The following is a 20,830-nucleotide window of genomic DNA, read 5'->3' on the forward strand; positions in this document are numbered from 1 at the left end:
TTTTATTTAAACCAAGCAGGCATTTTTAAAAGCAGTAATGTAAAATGTAAACTGTTGATGTGCACAAATGTTAAAAATAAACTGCATTAATAAAAAAAAAAAAAAAAGACAAACAATTTGATGTTTTGTTTCCCCCACTGTATCGAGGTACCAACTGAACCGTGAAAATATTTGTAACGGTACACAAAATAATAATTACATCCCTAATATATCTCCAGAGATGTTCAACAGGGTTTAGGTCAGGGCTCTGGCTGGGCCACTAGGGCATTCACAGAGAGAGTTGTCCCTAAGCCACTCCTGGGTTGTCTTGGCTGTGTGCTCAGGGTCATTGTCATGTACGAAGGTGACCCTTTGGGTGGGACTGAGTGCTGAGGAACAAGTTTTTATTGATGATATTCCTGCACTTTTCTCCAATTCAGCATTCTTACAACCCTGACAAAGAAAAACACCCCCACTACACAATGCTGCCAAAATCGTTTATGACTGTGTTATCAGACTGCAACATAACATCATTAAAAAATTTACATTAATTATTATTATTATTATTATTATTATTATTATTATTATTATTGTATCCAAATATATATTAACATATTTTAACATAATTATTCACACTTTTTTATATATTTGTTTGTGTTTATTTATATGTTGAATTAAAAGTCCATTACATTTTTAATTTAGGAAAGATTTGTTTTCTTCTATTTCCTGATTCATTTCATTTTATTTGCAGCACTTTTAGATCTTTGCAGGGATCAGTAGCTGTTGGTTTGTAGTGTAATGGACAGAAAAGACCAGTTAATGAACAGAGTTCGATTTGGGACGCACCCAGTGATCCATAGAGAAAACACGCCCTCAGCACAGAGACACTGATCTGAGGTCAGACTCAGCCGCCGGGACAGGAGGAGTCCGAGCGTGAGTGTGAGGAGAAAACTGACCCCAGATCAGAGTCAAACTGGAACAGTGTGGCAGCGGCTCTTAAAGGGACAGTACACACTTTTACACTGAGGGCCAGTTTATTAGGAACAGCTCTTTTAACTGTATCTACAGTTGTTTAAACATCTCTTTCTTTCTCTCTCTCTGTCTCTCTCTCTCTCTCTCTCTCTCTCTCACACACACACACACACACACACACACACACACACTATTTCTCAAATTGACTATAAACATAAACCTAACCCTGGACTTAAACTCACAAGCCACGAACAAACCTCTTATTTATTGTTATTTTGTACTTGTTGTTGTTAATAGTAGTAGTTGTAAGAGCAGCTGTAATGGTAGTGTTGGTTGTTATAAAGGTAACTGTAGTAGTATTAGTTGTAGTAGTGGTGTTTGTTGTATAGAAAGTTGTAGTAGTTGTTATAGTAGTGTTTGTTGTTGCTGTAGAGGTAGTAGTTGTAAAAGTGATGTTTCTTGTTGTAAAGAAAGTTGTATTAGTTGTACTGATAGTGTTTGTTATGTAAAACTAGTTGTAGGAGTTTTAATAGTGTTTGTTGACGTAGAGGTAGTTGTGTTAGTTCTAGTTGTATTAGTAGTGTGTGATGTTGCTGTTAAGGTAGAAGTAGTAGTTGTAATACTAGTTGTTATTGATGTTGTAAAGGTAGTTTTATCAGTTTTACTAGTAGTGTTTGTTGTTTAAAGGTAGTTGTAGTGGTTGTAATATCAGTGTTTGATGCTGTAAAGGTATTTGTACTTGTAGAAGGGGTAGTTGTACTTGTACAAGTAGTGATGGATATTGTAAATGTAGTTGTAGCAGATGTAATAGTGTTTGTTGATGTTGTAGAGGTAGTTGTTAGGGTAGAAGTATTAGTTGTACTAGTAGTGTTTGGTGTTGTAAAGGTAGTTGTACTTGTGAAAGTAGTTGTAATAGTAGTGTTTGTTGTTGTTGCTGTTGCTGTCATTAAGGTCAAGTAGTACTAGTTGTAGCAGTTGCAATAGTGTTTGTTGATGTAGAATTAGTTGTAGTATTGTACTAGTAGTGTTTTGTAGAGGTTGTTGTACTAGTTGTTGTACTAGTAGTGTTTGTTGTTGTTGTTGTTGTTGTTGTTGTTTTAAGGTAGTTGTAGTAGTTGTAGTAGTTGTGTATTTTGTTAAGGTAGTTGTAGAAGTTGTGTTTGTTTTAGAGGTAGAAGTAGTAGTTGTTATAGTGTTTGTTGATGGTGTAGAGGTAGTTGTAGTATTGTACTAGTAGTAATTTGTTGTAGAGGTAGTTGTAGTAGTTGTAAAAGTAGTGTTTGTTGTTGTTGTTGTTTTAAGGTAGTTGTAGTAGTTGTAATAGTGTTTGTTGTAGAGGTAGTTGTAGTAGTTGTAGTAGTTGTAGTAGTTGTAGTAGTTGTTATAGTAGTGTTTGTTGTTGTTGTTGTTTTAAGGTAGTTGTAGTATTGTACTAGTAGTAATTTGTTGTAGAGGTAGTTGTAGTAGTTGTAGTAGTTGTAGTAGTTGTGTTTGTTGTTGTAGAAGCTGTAGTAGTTGTAGTAGTTGTAGTAGTTGTTATAGTGTTTGTTGATGTTGTAGCAGTAGTTGTAGTATTGTAATAGTGTTTGTTGTTGTAGAGGAAGCTGTAGTAGTTGTAATAGTGTTTGTTGTTGTAGAGGAAGCTGTAGTAGTTGTAATAGTGTTTGTTGATGTAGAAGCTGTAGTAGTTGTAATAGTGTTTGTTGATGTAGAGGACGCTGTAGTAGTTGTAATAGTGTTTGTTGTTGTAGAGGAAGCTGTAGTAGTTGTAATAGTGTTTGTTGATGTAGAGGAAGCTGTAGTAGTTGTAATAGTGTTTGTTGTTGTAGAGGAAGCTGTAGTAGTTGTAATAGTGTTTGTTGATGTAGAGGAAGCTGTAGTAGTTGTAATAGTGTTTGTTGATGTAGAGGAGCTGTAGTAGTTGTAATAGTGTTTGTTGATGTAGAGGCTGTAGTAGTTGTAATAGTGTTTGTTGATGTAGAGAAGCTGTAGTAGTTGTAATAGTGTTTGTTGATGTAGAGGAAGCTAGTAGTTGTAATAGTGTTTGTTGATGTAGAGGAAGCTGTAGTAGTTGTAATAGTGTTTGTTGTTGTAGAGGAAGCTGTAGTAGTTGTAATAGTGTTTGTTGTTGTTGTAGAGGAAGCTGTGGTAGTTGTAATAGTGTTTGTTGTTGTAGAGGAAGCTGTGGTAGTTGTAATAGTGTTTGTTGATGTAGAGAGCTGTAGTAGTTGTAATAGTGTTTGTTGTTGTAGGAAGCTGTAGTAGTGTAATAGTGTTTGTTGTTGCAGAGGAAGCTGTAGTAGTTGTAATAGTGTTTGTTGATGTAGAGGACGCTGTAGTAGTTGTAATAGTGTTTGTTGTTGTAGAGCTGTAGTAGTTGTAATAGTGTTTGTTGATGTAGAGGAAGCTGTAGTAGTTGTAATAGTGTTTGTTGTTGTACAGGAAGCTGTAGTAGTTGTAATAGTGTTTGTTGTTGTAGAGGAAGCTGTAGTAGTTGTAATAGTGTTTGTTGATGTAGAGGACGCTGTAGTAGTTGTAATAGTGTTTGTTGTTGTAGAGGAAGCTGTAGTAGTTGTAATAGTGTTTGTTGATGTAGAGGACGCTGTAGTAGTTGTAATAGTGTTTGTTGTTGTAGAGGAAGCTGTAGTAGTTGTAATAGTGTTTGTTGATGTAGAGGACGCTGTAGTAGTTGTAATAGTGTTTGTTGTTGTAGAGGAAGCTGTAGTAGTGTAATAGTGTTTGTTGATGTAGAGGAAGCTGTAGTAGTTGTAATAGTGTTTGTTGTTGTAGAGAAGCTGTAGTAGTTGTAATAGTGTTTGTTGTTGTAGAGGCTGTAGTAGTTGTAATAGTGTTTGTTGATGTAGAGGAAGCTGTAGTAGTTGTAATAGTGTTTGTTGTTGTAGAGAAGCTGTAGTAGTTGTAATAGTGTTTGTTGATGTAGAGGAAGCTGTAGTAGTTGTAATAGTGTTTGTTGTTGTAGAGAAGCTGTAGTAGTTGTAATAGTGTTTGTTGATGTAGAGGAGCTGTAGTAGTTGTAATAGTGTTTGTTGATGTAGAGGAAGCTGTAGTAGTTGTAATAGTGTTTGTTGATGTAGAGGAAGCTGTAGTAGTTGTAATAGTGTTTGTTGATGTAGAGGAAGCTGTAGTAGTTGTAATAGTGTTTGTTGTTGTAGAGGAAGCTGTAGTAGTTGTAATAGTGTTTGTTGTTGTAGAGGAAGCTGTAGTAGTTGTAATAGTGTTTGTTGTTGTAGAGGCTGTAGTAGTTGTAATAGTGTTTGTTGATGTAGAGGCTGTAGTAGTTGTAATAGTGTTTGTTGTTGTAGAGGAAGCTGTAGTAGTTGTAATAGTGTTTGTTGTTGTAGAGAAGCTGTAGTAGTTGTAATAGTGTTTGTTGATGTAGAGGAAGCTGTAGTAGTTGTAATAGTGTTTGTTGTTGTAGAGGAAGCTGTGGTAGTTGTAATAGTGTTTGTTGATGTAGAGGAAGCTGTGGTAGTTGTAATAGTGTTTGTTGTTGTAGAGGAAGCTGTAGTAGTTGTAATAGTGTTTGTTGATGTAGAGGAAGCTGTAGTAGTTGTAATAGTGTTTGTTGATGTAGAGAAGCTGTAGTAGTTGTAATAGTGTTTGTTGATGTAGAGGAAGCTGTAGTAGTTGTAATAGTGTTTGTTGATGTAGAGGCTGTAGTAGTTGTAATAGTGTTTGTTGATGTAGAGAAGCTGTAGTAGTTGTAATAGTGTTTGTTGATGTAGAGGAAGCTGTAGTAGTTGTAATAGTGTTTGTTGATGTAGAGAAGCTGTAGTAGTTGTAATAGTGTTTGTTGATGTAGAGGCTGTAGTAGTTGTAATAGTGTTTGTTGATGTAGAGGCTGTAGTAGTTGTAATAGTGTTTGTTGATGTAGAGGAAGCTGTAGTAGTTGTAATAGTGTTTGTTGTTGTAGAGGAAGCTGTAGTAGTTGTAATAGTGTTTGTTGATGTAGAGGAAGCTGTAGTAGTTGTAATAGTGTTTGTTGATGTAGAGGAAGCTGTAGTAGTTGTAATAGTGTTTGTTGATGTAGAGATAGTTGTTAAGGTAGAAGTAGAGGTTGTAATACTAGTTTTTTGATATTTTGTTCATTTTACTAGTAGTTTGTTGTAGTTGTTGTAACAGCAGTATAATTATTTTTAATTAAAACAACTGTGAACTGAACTTTGTTGTTATAAGGAGATTTGGTCATAACATATAACATCACTTTTCAGTGACTTTTTTCAGAGACCTACACAGGACCTGCAGCTGATGAACTCCTGAGCCTTACAAACACTGTTTACATTCTCTTTTTCTCAGGACTGAAAAAGAAATCCAATATATTTTATATATAAAGTTTCTCTCAGGAGAACCTCAGCAGCACTTCGCCTTCACCCCCATTCTCCCTTAGACACTCATGTTTAGGAAACTGTGGAGGTATAAAATGACGCCTTTGTTCTGCTATTGATTACTTCAGTCTGGATGGATGGATGGATGAAGGCGTGTTTCCACGTTTTGGAGTGGTTTTTTCCATCTCTGGCTTTCGTTTGAGTTGCTGTTTGTACAATACGGAAACAGTGTGCAGGAAGTGAATGTAGGATACAATGTACGACGGTAAGTAAAGTTACTCAGTAGTGTTTGAATGATACAATATAAAATATCTTCATGGTGGGGTGAGGTGTGTGTGTGTGTGTGTGTGTGTCAGTATTGGACCTGGGAGGTGTTTTATAATCCAGGGCTCGCATAAAGTTCAGACTTTAAGCGTTTATAAGAGCTTATATGAGTTTATAAGAGTAACAGACACTTCATGTCTACAGGATTTGTTTATTTCACGTTTTGTTCACGTGAATCTGGGTTTAATAACAAACACGCAGGTGCGTATTTGTCCACCAGGAAGCGCACGACCATCTCCAAGACTCAGTTTTTTTTATTTCAAGAAAAGAAAAAGACACTTTTGATGGTTTTATTAACAATTCTTCTTTAAAGTCATTATGAGGTTGAAGTTTTAAAGCTTTAAATCTTTCCCATTTGAAGCATATCCGCTTTTCTCCTATTTCACCGACACTACTTTACTCTCTACTTCCGCTCTGGACTCTCCAAGACGTGACGCACTGGCGCGCTCACCTTTCCTGCGTCGCGTCACGTCACACACTCGAACAACACTTCCGCCTTAAATAGTGCCTTAATATTCTCAAATATTTCATTTCATAAACACACACACACACACACACACACACACTACCTTTTTATTTTTTATTTTGTATTATCAACATTGAACATTTTAATACTGAAGACCTCCAACTTGTGAAACGTATGGAATTGTGTAGGCAACAAACACGTGTTAAACAACAAGAACACATCTCGAGTCTTCAGATTCTCCCCTCTGGAGATTCTCTCAGCCTCATGAGGTTCCCACCTGGAATGGTTTTCCTATAATCTTAAGGAATTCGCAGAGGTGTTGAGTGCTTGTTGGCTGCTTTTCCTTCACTCGCCGAGCCCAAATCATGTGGAATGGCTGATTGTGGAGGCCAGGTCATCTGATCCACCACTCCATCACTCTTTTTTTGGGACAAATAGATCAATGAATCAAATGTTGGTTTGAGATGGTTTGGACATGTGCAGAGGAGGGACATGCGGTATATCGCTAGGAGAATGCTGAGGATGGAGCCACCAGGAAGGAGGAAGACCAAGGAGGAGGTTTATGGATGGACAGGGGGGTATGGAGACGGATGATCCTCTGTGGTGACCCCTAATGGGAGAAGCCGAAAGAAGAAGATGAAGAAGTAAAGCAAATGTTGGTCCCACCAAGTGCAAACCAAATGGGATTGAAAAAAATGCTGTGGTAGACATGCTGGTTAAATGTGCCCTCAATTTTCACCAACAGTGTTTCACAGTGGGAACCACACATTTGGGAACCATCCGTTTCTCCATTTCAGAACCAAAAATCTCAAATTTGGACTCATCTGACCAAAAGACAGTTTTCTAACGTCCATTGTGTTTCTTGGCCCAAGCAAGATTCTAATGCTTGTTGTTCTTCCAACATAATGTTTTTGACTATGAAGGCCTGACTTTCCACAGACCCCTCTGAACAGTGGATATTAGAATATGACCTCCACTTGAACTTTGAGAAGAATTGGTGTAAATTGACAGTTTCTGAGGCTGGTAATTCGAATACACTTATCCCCTGCAGCAGAGGTAGCTCTTGGTCTTCCTTTTCTAGGACAGTCTCCATGAGAATTGTTTCCTCATAGCGTGTGATGGTTTTGGAGACTGTATAATATGGACGTGTCCAGTAGATTTAGTAGTACTAATAGGAGCTACTGACTCTGTGTTTAATCTTTCCTCTGTATAAGACAACTGATGATCTGAAGCCCAATAACAAAGCAAGAAATGTCAGAAATGAATTCTTGACAACAAACCTATGAACTGAAACCACAGATGACTAACTCGTTAATCTGACGTGAGAATGTCTGCACAGCCGTCATCATAGGTTGGTCGTCCAAACTGTCCATATGTTTACACAATTCATGTGAGTTTTACACTTTAGACTTTTTCTCAGGAATTTGTTTCTGTTTGTTAATTTTTTTTTATTTTTACGTAATCCTTTTCACATTTCTTTGGTTCTTTTCACATGACTTGTGACATTTCACAAGCGAGCGTTTTTTTTTTTTTTTTTGTCCTAGTGACATCGTCATCATTCTGTCCATTATTCGTTATTTTCCCCTTTTATTTTTAGCTCCTTTCATTTAATGCAATTTTTTTTTTTGTTCTCAAATGCCATTTATTTTTGTGATATTTTTTTTTTCCCCAATTTATTTACATCTACTTTTATTCCCCCACACGATTTACTCATTTTCTTTTTTTTCTGTCATGTTTAATGTTTGTCATTTGTGTATTAATAATTGTTTTTATTATTCATATACTTCTATATAATTTAATATATTTTTAATAAAAAAAAAATTGTCATATACTTATACTTAAATAGTTTTATTTTTAATAAAAAAATTGTCATACTTATATATAATTACATTATTTTTAAATAAGTTTTTTTATTAGTCACATATATATATATTTTTTTTTTATAATAATAATAATAATAATTTATTTATTTATTTATTTATTTATTGTGTATATGTATGTGTGTGTGTGTGTGTGTGTGTGTGTGTGTGTGTATGTTTGTGTGCGAGTAGAAATATATGGAAGTTAATTTTTACATGATAACTACTTGGATTTGCACACAATTTCAGAGCCACACAATTTTCCTGTCCCTAGCTTTGATCATATTTTTATTAATTTGAAATATATAAAAAAACCAATTGAAAAGACAAAGAGGAATTAAGAAGTTTACACTAGCATGCTGTATAGATCCGAGGTGTCTGTGTACACATCTATTATAAAAAACAACTGGTTCATATTTGAGATGTGTTTGTGTTGTGTGTCACATGACTTAAGTTAATTCTTGTATGTTTCCTTCCTGTCTGAATCCCAAATGGCTTCCAGTTGTACACTTATAATATGTAGCTGCTCCTATCGAAATCCCTTATAAAAGCGCACGTATAGAGCACAGGAAGCCATTTGCGATTTGGCCCATGTCTCATTAAGCAGTGAAACCATGGATTTGGGCATCATGAGGTCCTCAGACCTCATCAAGAAGGAGCGTCTGGATTACGGCGGATTCGGGGAGGTGTTTCTGTGTTACCACATAACACTGGGACATGTGGTGCAGAAAAGAGTTTACACCGGACCACCTCGTAAAGAGTGAGTGTGTGTGTGTGTGTGTGTGTGTGTGTGTGTGTGTGTGTGTGTGTGTGTGTGTGTGTGTGTGTGTGTGTGTTACACAAGATGAGATTAGATCACACTACAAGTCCAGTTCAGAAATGACAAAACCAGAGAAACACAAGACCAAGACGGAGCATTAAGAAAAAGAAATCGGCTGACTCTAGATTAGACTTGATTAGATCAGTCAAGATCAGACATAAAAAGACAGATGAGAAATGATTAAAAAAGACCAGACTAAACAAAACTAACAAACGCAGAAAAAAAGACTAGACAACACGCAAACAGACCAGACAAAACAACAAGACAACACAATCAGACAAGAGAAGACCAGATTTGACAAGAAAAGACAATATAAGGCTGTATCAGATGAGATCGGATGAGAAATAACACAGCTAAAAAAAAAATACAAAATCAAGATCGGTCATGATCTCAGGCAAAGATCAGACTAGACAAAACAAGCCAAGCAAAAATGGACAAAACCTGAATAAAAGATAAGCCAAAATTAGACACAACCAAATAAGGTAAGATTGGATCAGACAAGACTAGACCATACCTGAAACCATCTGCTAAAAATAGAAAAAGACCTAAACAGACAGACATGTCTAGACCATAATTGACAAGATCACGTGAAGATCGGACATAATCAGACTAAAAACAAGAAATGCCAAAAGAACAGAAGCCCGCAATGTCATAAGTATTTGAGGGTCTACGTTACATCAGATCAGACATTGACAAAACCAGACCTTATGAGTCAACATCAGACCAGACAGGACAAGAAAAGGCAAATTCATTTCAGACCCCATCAGAGAAGCCGTTACACAAAACAAGACAAAAATCAAGCAGGAGTCCATTTAGAATCTTCCCTTTTTAATCTTGAAGCTCTTTCGATCTCTAAAGGCTCCTGTTTTTTTTTTTTTGTTGTTTTTTTTCTCCTTCTTCCTCAAACTTCCATTCTATTACATTGTGTTTGAAACTAAAAACTAGGGAAGCGAAAGTGTTTGGTGTTGTAGAGCTCCACTCTGTACATATGGTTTGAAACTGTAGCTGTATTCATGTCTAAAGTATTTGGACACCTGATTTTCTGGCCACACGTGGTTCTTCTCCAAACCGTTACCAAAAATATATAATATATAGATTCACTTTCACCCAAAATATATAAACAGACAGACTTTTTTTTCTTTTAAAATAAAAAATCCAGAAAGTTCCTTTCTCCAGACATTCAGCTGAAATGGGAGCCGTGTTGGTTCAGGATTCCATTTGCTCTCCAGAATTAATCTCCAGCCTTCATGCTTCAAGCTCCCACCTCCATGTTCTTCTGCTAGAGACGAAATTTGGCAGAACAGAACTTTCTTCCAGTCTGTCCAATTCTTGTGATTTTTGCCTTTTTATGTAGTTTTAATGCACGGAAATAAACACATATATTACAATGCGACGTAATACATCTACATTTTGATGTGTTTAAGCACGTGTGTTTGGTTGTGCGTGCAGGCAGAGGTCGTCTCTGCTGGAGGAAGGCAGTCTGATGAGCAGGTTGAAACACGAGCGCGTGGTCAAGCTGCTGGGGGTCATCCTGGAGGACGGAGATTACTCCCTGGTCATGGAGCTCATTCCTAAAGGCAACCTGCTGGCCATGCTGCAGAAAGTGAGTACGCCAGACTGCGGATCTTCCCAGTGCATTCGGCTTCATTTTACACACGTTACAGTCTAAGAATAAACGAGATATCGAAGTCTCGCACCATTCAGAGCGAGAGGACTGGGATATGCCTCCGTTTAGATCGAAACCAGCGTTCAATAATATTCACTTTCAGCTAGAAACTGACTTCCTGTTTAGCCTTTTATACCAGCTACTGGTATTGACGCTGGTCTAACATGCCGTTAGCAAGAAGGTATTTTTCAATTGTGTCTTTACTACAATCCCTATTCGTGCAACGCAATGACGTCCGCACGTGTTTCCTCGAAGCCAACCACGGTTTTACAGAGGAAGAACAATGATTTTAAGCCCCGCCCCCCATTTTAAGGCTTCCAGTCCATTATTTAAACTGAGCGATCTCCTTATCCTCGTCAACACGCTCGCCTGTGTTAACGATAGATTTAACACGATGTCAGCTGGTTCCTTTTTGGGATCGTGTTCATTCGCAGGTCATCCACCCGCTCTCCTCGTTACGTTCTGGATTATTCGCAAAAAATCGCCATCATAAAAACCGAGAAAATGAATACGAAAATGATTTTTTTACGCCCACGGCTGTATACAGCAGTTAATATGTTCACGTCAAGCATCAGAATCAAGAGAAAGCGTGATTTGTAGCAGTGACCCGGTTGTTGGCTTGATCTCCTGGGATTTTTACACGTAACAAGTCTGTACCTATGATCGCCTCAGGTTCTTATTCTTGGCTGACAGGAGTAGAACCTGATGTTGGCCTATCTTGGTTGTTTTTATATCAGCAAGTAGATTCAGGTTGTAGACGGACTGTTTTGAGCGCCGGATGTTTTTTTTTGTTTGTTTTTGTATTTTTGAGCCTTTCTGGGTAAACTCTGAGAGACTGGTGCATGTGAAACTCTCAGCAGGAGATCCGCAGTTTCTAGTGCACTCAACTTGCTGCTTTGGTTCCAGAAAACACAAAGGGTCAAATGGTGTTAGTTGCAAAGATCTTTTTTTGTTTTGTTTTGTTTGATTTGAACACCAATTGAATCTGCTGCTCTCTTGTGAAACCAGGTGAGCGTTCCAGTGTCCATTAAAGGAAGGATAATTCTGGAGATCCTGGAGGGAATGGTTTATCTAACAGACAACCACGTGATCCACAAGGATCTGAAACCGGAAAACGTCCTGGTCGACGAACGTTTCCATATAAAGGTACAGTAGCATTTCAAGATTGTTGACTTCCGTCCACCATCTGAACAAAATCAGATTTCTGAACTAAAAATGCAGCTGAAAGAAATTTGCGTTCGTCAGTTAAGTGAAAAGGATAATGCAATAAGAAAAACAATATAATCTATTTAAAAAGGTTTATATATTAGTGCACGTCCTGTTTAATTTGTATACAGTGTATATCCAAAAGTATTGGAACGCCCAACTTTTCCAGCCCTATTGGGATTCTTCTCCAAAAGTTTTCCCCCCCGTGCACAAGCACCATAAAGATCTACTTTCCATGGGTTGGAGTGGAAGATCTCCAGCTATATAGAGTTCCCGTCTTATTGAACATCAGTACCTGACTTTACAAACCTTACAAAATCTTACAAACCTCCACAAACATCTTCCCACAAAAGCGGCGCTCATTATAAGAGCTAATCGTCAAACGAGACGTTTGAAAAGAAGCGCGTGTCTATTTAACGCTAAAGTAATCAAACTTTTGACCACACGGCGTCATTAGGACTTCCAAATTAATAATAGGGGAGCATTGCGTATTTTAAATGTGATAGAATGGTTAATCGTTGTGTGTATGTGTGTGTCGCAGATTGCAGACCTCGGGCTTGCCACGTGTCAGACGTGGAGTCGTCTGACGAGGGAGGAGTCACGCAGACAGAGTCGGGGAGGAAAGAAGTCGTGTGTGGTGGCCGCCGGGACGCTGTGCTACATGGCTCCCGAACACCTGGAAAGCATCAACACTCGCTCCACGGAAAAGTCGGACGTTTACAGCTTCGCCATTGTAGTGTGGGTTATTCTGACCCGCCAGGAGCCTTATGAGAGTGAGTGACTTTGAACATCAGACACTGGGATGCTTCATTTAGGTTTATAACTTTATCCATGGGCATGAATTGTGTCCTAGAAGCTCATTAGTACTTAGTAATAGATGGGTATCATATTAACCCTTGTTCTGGGAATAGCATCCACATCATTAGCACCGATTATCCAGATTTACAGTCATTTAGTATATCCTTTGTTGTGCTTTATTCATTTTGAAACATATAATCGGACATTTGTGCCATATCGCCCAGCCAGTACGCTGCCGACGCGGGAAGACCTCATAGTGCTGCGTCCAGTTCTGTATAACACAATGTTGTGGAGATTCTGTGGCGATTCTGTGGAGATTTGCCATCATTCAGCTAGGAGGGCGTTAGTAAAGTCAGGTGCTGATGTAGGTGAAAAGGTCGAGGAGGTCTGGGGTGCAGTCAGCGTTCACATTCATCGTGTTCAATAGAGTTGGAGATCTACAGCAGGAGATCTTCCACACCTTCCAACCCATGGAAAGCAGATCTCGTTTGAACATGTTTGGGTCTCCTTGTGCAAGTAAATGAAACATCTAAAAACATCCTATACAACTGTACTTCTACATTGAGGTAACAGTTTGTGGAAGATCCTTATATGGCTTATATTTTAGTTTATTTTTTTTAACTTAGTTTATTAAATATTTACATTTGTGATCAACATTTTACACATACAAAATTAATAAATAAAATGCTTCTTGGTTAAATAATATATAAAATCATATTTTATAAAAAATAAAATTAATTGATGCAATACACTTTTTATTATATTGATTAATTGAGTAATCAATTCAAATGGCACAAATCAAATTGATTAAACTAAATGGAAAACTTGTACCTCAAATTACCTTATATATATATATATATATAGATAGATAGATAGATAGATAGATAGATAGATAGATAGATAGATAGATATATATATATATATAGAGAGAGAGAGAGAGAGAGAGAGAGAGAGAGGAGGGAGAGAGGGAGAGGGAGGGAGGAGGGAGGAGAGAGGAGAGAGAGGGAGAGGGAGGGAGAGAGGGAGGGAGAGAGGGAGGGAGGGAGGGAGGGAGAGAGAGGTATATATAAACACAAAGTTTTGGAGCCCATTAAAGTATTTATGGCTCGAGATGTGTGAAGTCTTGCCTACAAATATTAGGAAATGAGCAGGTTGGAGTGTCATTTTCATTTCCAGTTTAATCTAAGTTTATATGACTGTGTTTCCAGATGCTCTTAGTCAAGACCACATCTGTCAGTGTGTACGTAAAGGAGACCGTCCAGACGAGGGCCTTATTCCGAACGATTCTCCAGAACAGATCATCTCTTTAATGAAAAAATGTTGGGGGCATGACCCTCAGAAACGACCCCGCTTTAAAGGTATGGGATTCGGGTGTTTTGGGAGGAAAAAATATATTTCCTGGAATTCTGTTAATGAAGTAAAAGTAATTCATATACAACCATTAGAGTTTAGAGAGGGTCATGTGACCTTACATAACATGCAATCAGTATTGACATTGCTGTGGATGAATTATTGGGATGGGATGGAAAAAATAGAAAGTTGTTGTGGTGTGATTCTTCACATAAATAAATCAATTCTATTAGAGTTTTCTTTCTTTCTTACACCCCTTTTCCTGCTTTTTACAGAGAGCTACGACAACTTTCTACCTTTCTATAAGCAGGACCTGGAAAAACATGTTGAGCGGGATTTAAAAGCCCTTAACGTAAGTGTCGCTCACTGCAGAAGTCATTTTTACCTCAGGAATTAAAGATTAGAGGTCATTATTAATTGACAGCCCTAATGTGTTTATAAAATGACCTCTAATCTTCAATTCCTGAGGTAAAAATGACGTAATGAGGTAATCGCGTGATAGTCATGTGTTAACCTGTGATCAATCGCATATTTGTATCTGTTCTAAATGTAGCTTACATTGTTTTTAATACTCTAATCAACATGCGCATGGACAAATATTGATGCTTTATGCGAACGTATGTTTATTAATAGTGAAACTGAACACAACACAGAGCATGAAGATCAAATATTCTTGTGAATGTTTTACAATAATTACGGTGTCTTAAATTCCCTAAATCATCAGGACACCAAACGGAACCTTTGCTATGCTTCCACATGGACGGTTTTAATTGCCGGATCTGTGCACTGTGGTGGATTTTGGGATTTTGGTGCTTGATATGAGACATGTTTTAAATATGCTAAACATATTTTTCTAAGAACTTGGTCATGTCTATTAAACACATGGAAAAAAAGATCTTCGAAAAAGGAGACAGTTGCTCAAACAGACAAGTTTTACATTACTGGTTACATTTTCAGATGACAGGACAGCCCATAAAAATATTCTTCTCAATGTTTTGAAAGTCATTTTGGTGTTTTTAAAGGATGTAAATCATCAGGACACCAAACAGAACTTTTGCTATGTTTCCACACAGACGGTTTTAATTGCGGATCTGTGCATCATGGAGGAGTTTGGTGCTGATTTGAGACTTGGTGTATCAGTAAAACAAATGTTTATTGATTATAAAATAATTTTTCGGTGGAGTTTATTTAATTTTATATTTGAGTAAAGAATGGATGTCGTGAATAAATGTGTGTTGCGTTTAGGATAAAAATTTAGCCTCTTTTATCTTTATTTATATTTTTCATAAAAATGGTCAATGTAGCCAATCAGGAGTTGAGAGAGCGGTGGGAGAGCGGTGTAAGTATCTGCTACATGGATAAATGTGGATTACAATAAATATGTCATTCATTATTTCACATGTAACGCAGGATTCATATGAAGGTCCACCAGAGCTGCTGGAGAAGTTAAAAACCCTGTCGACAGAGCCAGGAGTCACAACCACAGGTACTCTGACCTCTAAAACCAACAATTATACAAATAATAATAAATAAATATATATATATATATATATATGAATGAGACAGATAGATGGATGGCTGGATGGATAGATATTTTGTGTAAAGTAAAGACAAACAGACACATAGATAGATAGAGATATAGATAGATAAAGAAACAGACAGATAGATGGATACATGAACAGATGATAGACAGACAGATATTTTGTGTAATGTTAATGTTGAAAGTCTTTGTGTCAGGATTGGAGGCTCCATCTTTTCCACAACGCTCTGGTGACTCTCCTACCCCTCTGAGGAGTTCAGACCTGGGGCCAGTGGAAGCCAGCTTGGAGGACCTGAGCTTAATGACCTCCGGTTCCTTTCAAGTGGACGCGGTTCCCGATCAGTCCTCCACCCCTTTGGACCTGGAGCAGAAACTGGACCAAGAGTTCAACTACCACAAATGCGGCAGCTACATCCCCGAGCCTCAGCCCAACCTCCCCTCTGCCCATAGCGCCAATCCACTCTTGCAGGCTGCACCACCTTCTAACTGGTTACCAGATGTTCCTCAGCAGGTGTCCTCAGTGCAGTCTTGGTCCAAACCTAACCCGTATCCTCAAGAGTCTGGGTTCAGGCCGGATTATGACACCCAAATATCAGTGCCGCCTTCACATTGCACACCGTACCAACAGTCGAAACCTTTGGAACGCCTGCAGTCCTGGCCTTCTGACCTCTCTGCAACAGGGTTTTCTCCTCAGACAGAAACAGGTATACACACACACGCTGTAACAAGAACTTTGGAACTCTGTAGCCTATACTTCAAATTATATCTCCAAATAGTTCTTCTGAGTTAAAACTGAACAATATGATATTGTCTTTGTTTTTGCCTCATATATTAGTTCATTGGTGTAACTATGATTGGTGTAACTAGTTTTCAAAGCACTGAGGTCACAAAGCCACAAGACACAGACATACTTATTCTTATACTGTATGTGCACGTAGCCTTGTGGAATCCGCTTCTAAAAGCTCAGGCCAGTGATTTCCATCCCCCCACCTTTCAGGGGGTATTTTAGGGAATACATAATACACAATATCCAGTTTCCCAAGTTGATGCAATACTTGTAGTTTGCCCTGCATGATGTCCAATTCGGTAAGAAAATTGTAAATCGACATGCTAGGGTCTTCTAGGCGACGTATTTCTCCTCTGATCAGCCTGTGTGGCTGTCTGGTGGCCATCTTGGAAAAAAACAAAAACAAATGCAGTTACAAAGGTTGGCCACTAGGTGTAAGTTGATGCAGTATCGGACACTGTACTTTAAAGTACGTGGCAGACATCTTTATGCAGAGGAATCAATATCCTTTCAATATCCCTTGTTCATAAATCTAAGCAGCTGTGGGGTTTAGGGCCTTGCTCAGGGGCCCAGGAGTGGCAACAATTATTTCTCCACTAAATCCAGTTGAACATCTTCCCAGAAGAGTGGCGGTTATTATAACATCAAACAGGAACTAACTGAGGAAGGGGATGTACAAACTTTAATCCATAAGGTGTACATTAATACTTCACGTAATACGTTTCTTCTTGACGTCACGTTTCAGGCGGATCGGTGTACATCACTCAGGCCAGCGGGATTCAGATCGGAACAACAACACCATGAATTTCCGCAGTATTGACGGTTCGTCCGTCAGCTCTCAGTTCAGCACTTTGTCCTCCAACTCGAAGTATAAAGATTTACTGATGAAGTATGGTAAGCGTCTTTCACATACACTCGCAAGGGGGAAATAGAATAAATAGAATAGAATAATACCATTATAAGGAGTAGACCGTGTTTACCACTGTTGTAGCATCACGTCTTCTGTGTGTATACATCCGGGAACTGTGGAGAGCCATCACTGAAGTTTTGGCAAAAACTCCAAAAACTTTTTTTTCCCGTGTGTGACAGCCATGGAGACTGCACATGATGCGTGTGCAGTCTCCATGGCTGTCAAGCAGAAGAACCCTTCGTATGAAGACCGATACACGAAAGCTCACATTTCTGTGATTATCTGTGTTTTCTCAGAGGACCATGGTGTAACCGATGAACATCTGGAGCTGATTCGAAAGAACATAGGCGCCAAATGGAAAGCCTGCGCCCGAAAGCTGGGCCTCACCGAGGTGGAGATCGACGCCATCGAACACGACTACGCACGCGACGGCCTGGCCGAGAAGGTCCACCAGATGCTGGAGCGCTGGAAAATGAAGGAAGGTCTTCAAGGCTGCACGGTCGGGAAACTGTGCCGCAGCCTGGAGCAGTACGTTAAAGCAGACGTGCTTATCGATCTGCTGCACAAGTCTCAGGACTTCACCTCGCTTTCAAACGCCAGCGCTATGAGCCTCTTCTAACGTTATGTAATCCTGGTGAATTTTAAATGCAATGGGATTTTTTTTTTTTTTCCACATTTTATATTACCAATTTTTCATGATTCACAGATAAACCAGCTGATGTATAGACACAATTAATTGTATGTTATTTTGCTGAAATATAAGAGATGAAAAATGATTGTCATTTACATTTTTAATCATTTGCCTAAAAGAAAAATATGATATAAATAATCAATTTGATGATCATTTTTGAATCATGAAAATCAGTCAAATACCAAAAAACAATCCCAAGTCATCACCGTTCTCAAAATGGCTAAAAAATTACTGTACAAATGTAACACAATATTTTATAATGCTGAAATCCTTAAATAGCATTTTATACAAGGCTCAGACTAGAACTGGACAAACGTTTGTGGACACCAGAGCGTAAGATTTGTGCTTTTTTGTTGAACATTCCACATTTTGGATATCTTGTGGTGGTTCACATTCATCCTTAAAAGGGTTGAGATCAAAGCTCTAAAAACATATCTTCCACATCATCCAACCCATGTTAAGCATATCTTCATGGAGCTGGTTTTGAAAAGGTTTGGGTCCTCTAGTTGAATTGAAGGAAAAGTTTCTTGCTGCCACGTCCAAAGACGTCCAACTTTGCGGTAACGGTTTGTTGAAGAACCGCATCTGGCTGAAAAAGTTGTGTCCCAATACTTTTGGCATTATAGCGTACGAAGTGTACGATCATTTGAAGTGAAAAGTTTGTAGGACGCCTACAGCGTAGCATTTTTTTTTTAAGGGTTCTTGGATGTTCCTCTAAATGGTTCTGATTTACTGTTTTGCCAAAATATTTGAGGCAAAATGCTGAAACATCTGTCTGTTTCTTGCTGTTTATTCTGGTTCTAAATGTGAACCCGAAATTTGAACAATTTCTCACGTTGTTTCCGTTTCGGTTTTCCACAGTAGTCGAATCGCCGTCGGAAAACTCCGAATGAATTTTTTTTTTTATAGCTAATGGTTGTGATGTGAATGAGGTTTTTGACTGTTTTCCCAGGGGTCTGTTTTTACATTTAATTCATTGAGGGTCAATGTGATCTATTGGGTGAAGAATCAGGAACATAATTTACATGTTCATAATGTTCAGGAAACACACCAACGTTTTTTTTCATCTACCAGAGCGTGAGTGAGGAGGCTCGGGAGGCTCCGATTCCATCTTATCCCAAAGGTTTTCTCAGGGATTTTTTTTTACTTCTTCAACCTTGTCTACATGAAGTTATACATTGTGTGAGGAACATTTCGATCCTGGAACGGTGTCCGAGCCTCGTAGTTTCTATTGCTACAGCATATTTTATTTTTATTCAAGTGTTTGAGGTAGAAACCATCGATTAGGTGTGATCTTCAGGTGTCCATATACTTTTAGATCCACACATGCTTTATAGTGTAAGAATGAATGGATTATATGAATGTTTCTGTTGAAGGCTTTCTTGGGAACATTGCATGCCGATGTGAGCAGTAACGTGTTTCTTCTCGGAAAAATGCTGACAATGTAAAGGACATTTTATATATATTATAATAAAGAGCTTGAAATGAGAGAAACCTTTGACCTGTATTTAGTCATGAACTGGGCATAACCTAGCGCTTGAAGAGACACGAGAAATTACACGTGTGATGTGTTTATTACAGTTTTTCTTAGCTGCTTTGGAGCATTTTCTCAAATCATTAGTATTTGCAGTCAGTGCATTTCTCATAACAATGTGTACAAACAGCACAATACACTGGATTTGTTACCAAGTGAAAATAAATACACATGGAAGATCAAATAAAATAGAACACAAATCTCATGAAATTATAAATAAATTAAACATTCAAATTCAAATCTGTCTGTCTGTCTGTCTGTCCTTCCATCAATCCATCATAGATAGATAGATAGATAAATTGATTGATTGATTGTTCGATTGATTGATTTATAATAGATAGATAGATCATAGACAGACAGACTGATTGATTGATTGAGTGAGTGATTTATCATTGATAGACAGATAGATAGATAGATAGATAGATAGATAGATAGATAGATAGATAGATAGATCATAGACAGACAGACAGACTGATTGATTGATTGATTGATTTATCATTGACAGACAGATAGACAGACAGATAGATAGATAGATAGATAGATAGACAGACAGACAGACAGACAGACAGACAGATAGATCAAAGTCAGACAGACAGACAGACAGACAGACCAATAGATAGAGAGAGAGAGAGAGAGATTACAGACAGACAGACAGACTGATTGATTGATTGATTTATCATTGACAGACAGACAGATAGATAGATAGATAGATAGATAGATAGATAGATAGATAGATAGATCATAGTCAGACAGACAGACAGACTGATAGATAGAGAGAGAGAGAGATTATAGACAGACAGACAGATGCCTGCCTACAGAAGAAAAAAAAACATAGTTCTTGTAAGCAGGACTAATTAGAATGAGCCCTTTATCACTTTCTTCCTACATCTCGTCACTCGCTCTCCTCAGGGCCTGTCTACCGTTAGAAATTCTCTCTCTATCGCCTCTCTCTCTCTCTCTCTCTCTCACACTTTCTCTTTCTCTCTCGCTCTCTCTCTTTCGCTCTCTATATTGTATTTGTATTTGCAGGTGTCAGGAAGTGTAAGTCTAATGGTCTCTATCAGCTCTCAGGCTGTTTAGGTTGTGAATCAGTGTATTGTGTACACAAGCTCTCCCACTGGTTCCTGAACCCTGGCTCAGTATCTTCTCTAATCAATGTTCCTGCCACCGGTTCCTGGTTCTGATCACTCAGTATTTTCTCGGCTCAATGTAAAAACTCAAACGTGTCGATTCGTTACCTTTTTTACGTCATATGAAAGGGAAAAAAGACAGAGACTTTTTATTTGACACACATTACAGCACAGTGATTTTTTTTTCCCTATATGGCATGTTGGATGGTTAAGAGTTCATTATTTTAAGTATCATAAGGTGTAAAATGATAAGTAACAACTGAAACTTTACATTTTTTGCTTCAAAATTATGTGAAGGAATAAAAGGAAGCCTGCAACAATGGAAACTCAAAATGTCTGAGGAAAATACAGAAGAATAAGTAACTGTAACACCATAACACTGTAACTGACACTGTTGGGCCTATGAGTAGGGACAATAACCTGATCTGCTCCAGGGACAGTAACCTGATCTG

The 20,830-nt window shown here is 38.1% G+C and overlaps 1 protein-coding gene across 1 annotated transcript; it reads left to right on the plus strand.

Moving 5' to 3' along the window:
• The first annotated feature begins 5,370 nt into the window (after positions 1-5,370).
• On the plus strand, positions 5,371-19,204 carry ripk1l (receptor (TNFRSF)-interacting serine-threonine kinase 1, like). Its single transcript, XM_046851952.1, is given in 12 exon segments — positions 5,371-5,562; positions 8,449-8,706; positions 10,216-10,369; positions 11,441-11,578; positions 12,180-12,411; positions 13,645-13,794; positions 14,062-14,138; positions 15,197-15,272; positions 15,524-16,030; positions 16,859-16,900; positions 16,903-17,007; positions 17,320-19,204. Coding segments are annotated over 11 exon segments (1,950 nt in total). The 5' UTR covers positions 5,371-5,562; positions 8,449-8,560; the 3' UTR covers positions 17,643-19,204.
• The last annotated feature ends 1,626 nt before the right edge of the window (positions 19,205-20,830 follow it).

The sequence above is a fragment of the Silurus meridionalis genome, chromosome 6 (assembly GCF_014805685.1).
Source record: "Silurus meridionalis isolate SWU-2019-XX chromosome 6, ASM1480568v1, whole genome shotgun sequence".
NCBI classification, from domain to species: domain Eukaryota; kingdom Metazoa; phylum Chordata; class Actinopteri; order Siluriformes; family Siluridae; genus Silurus; species Silurus meridionalis.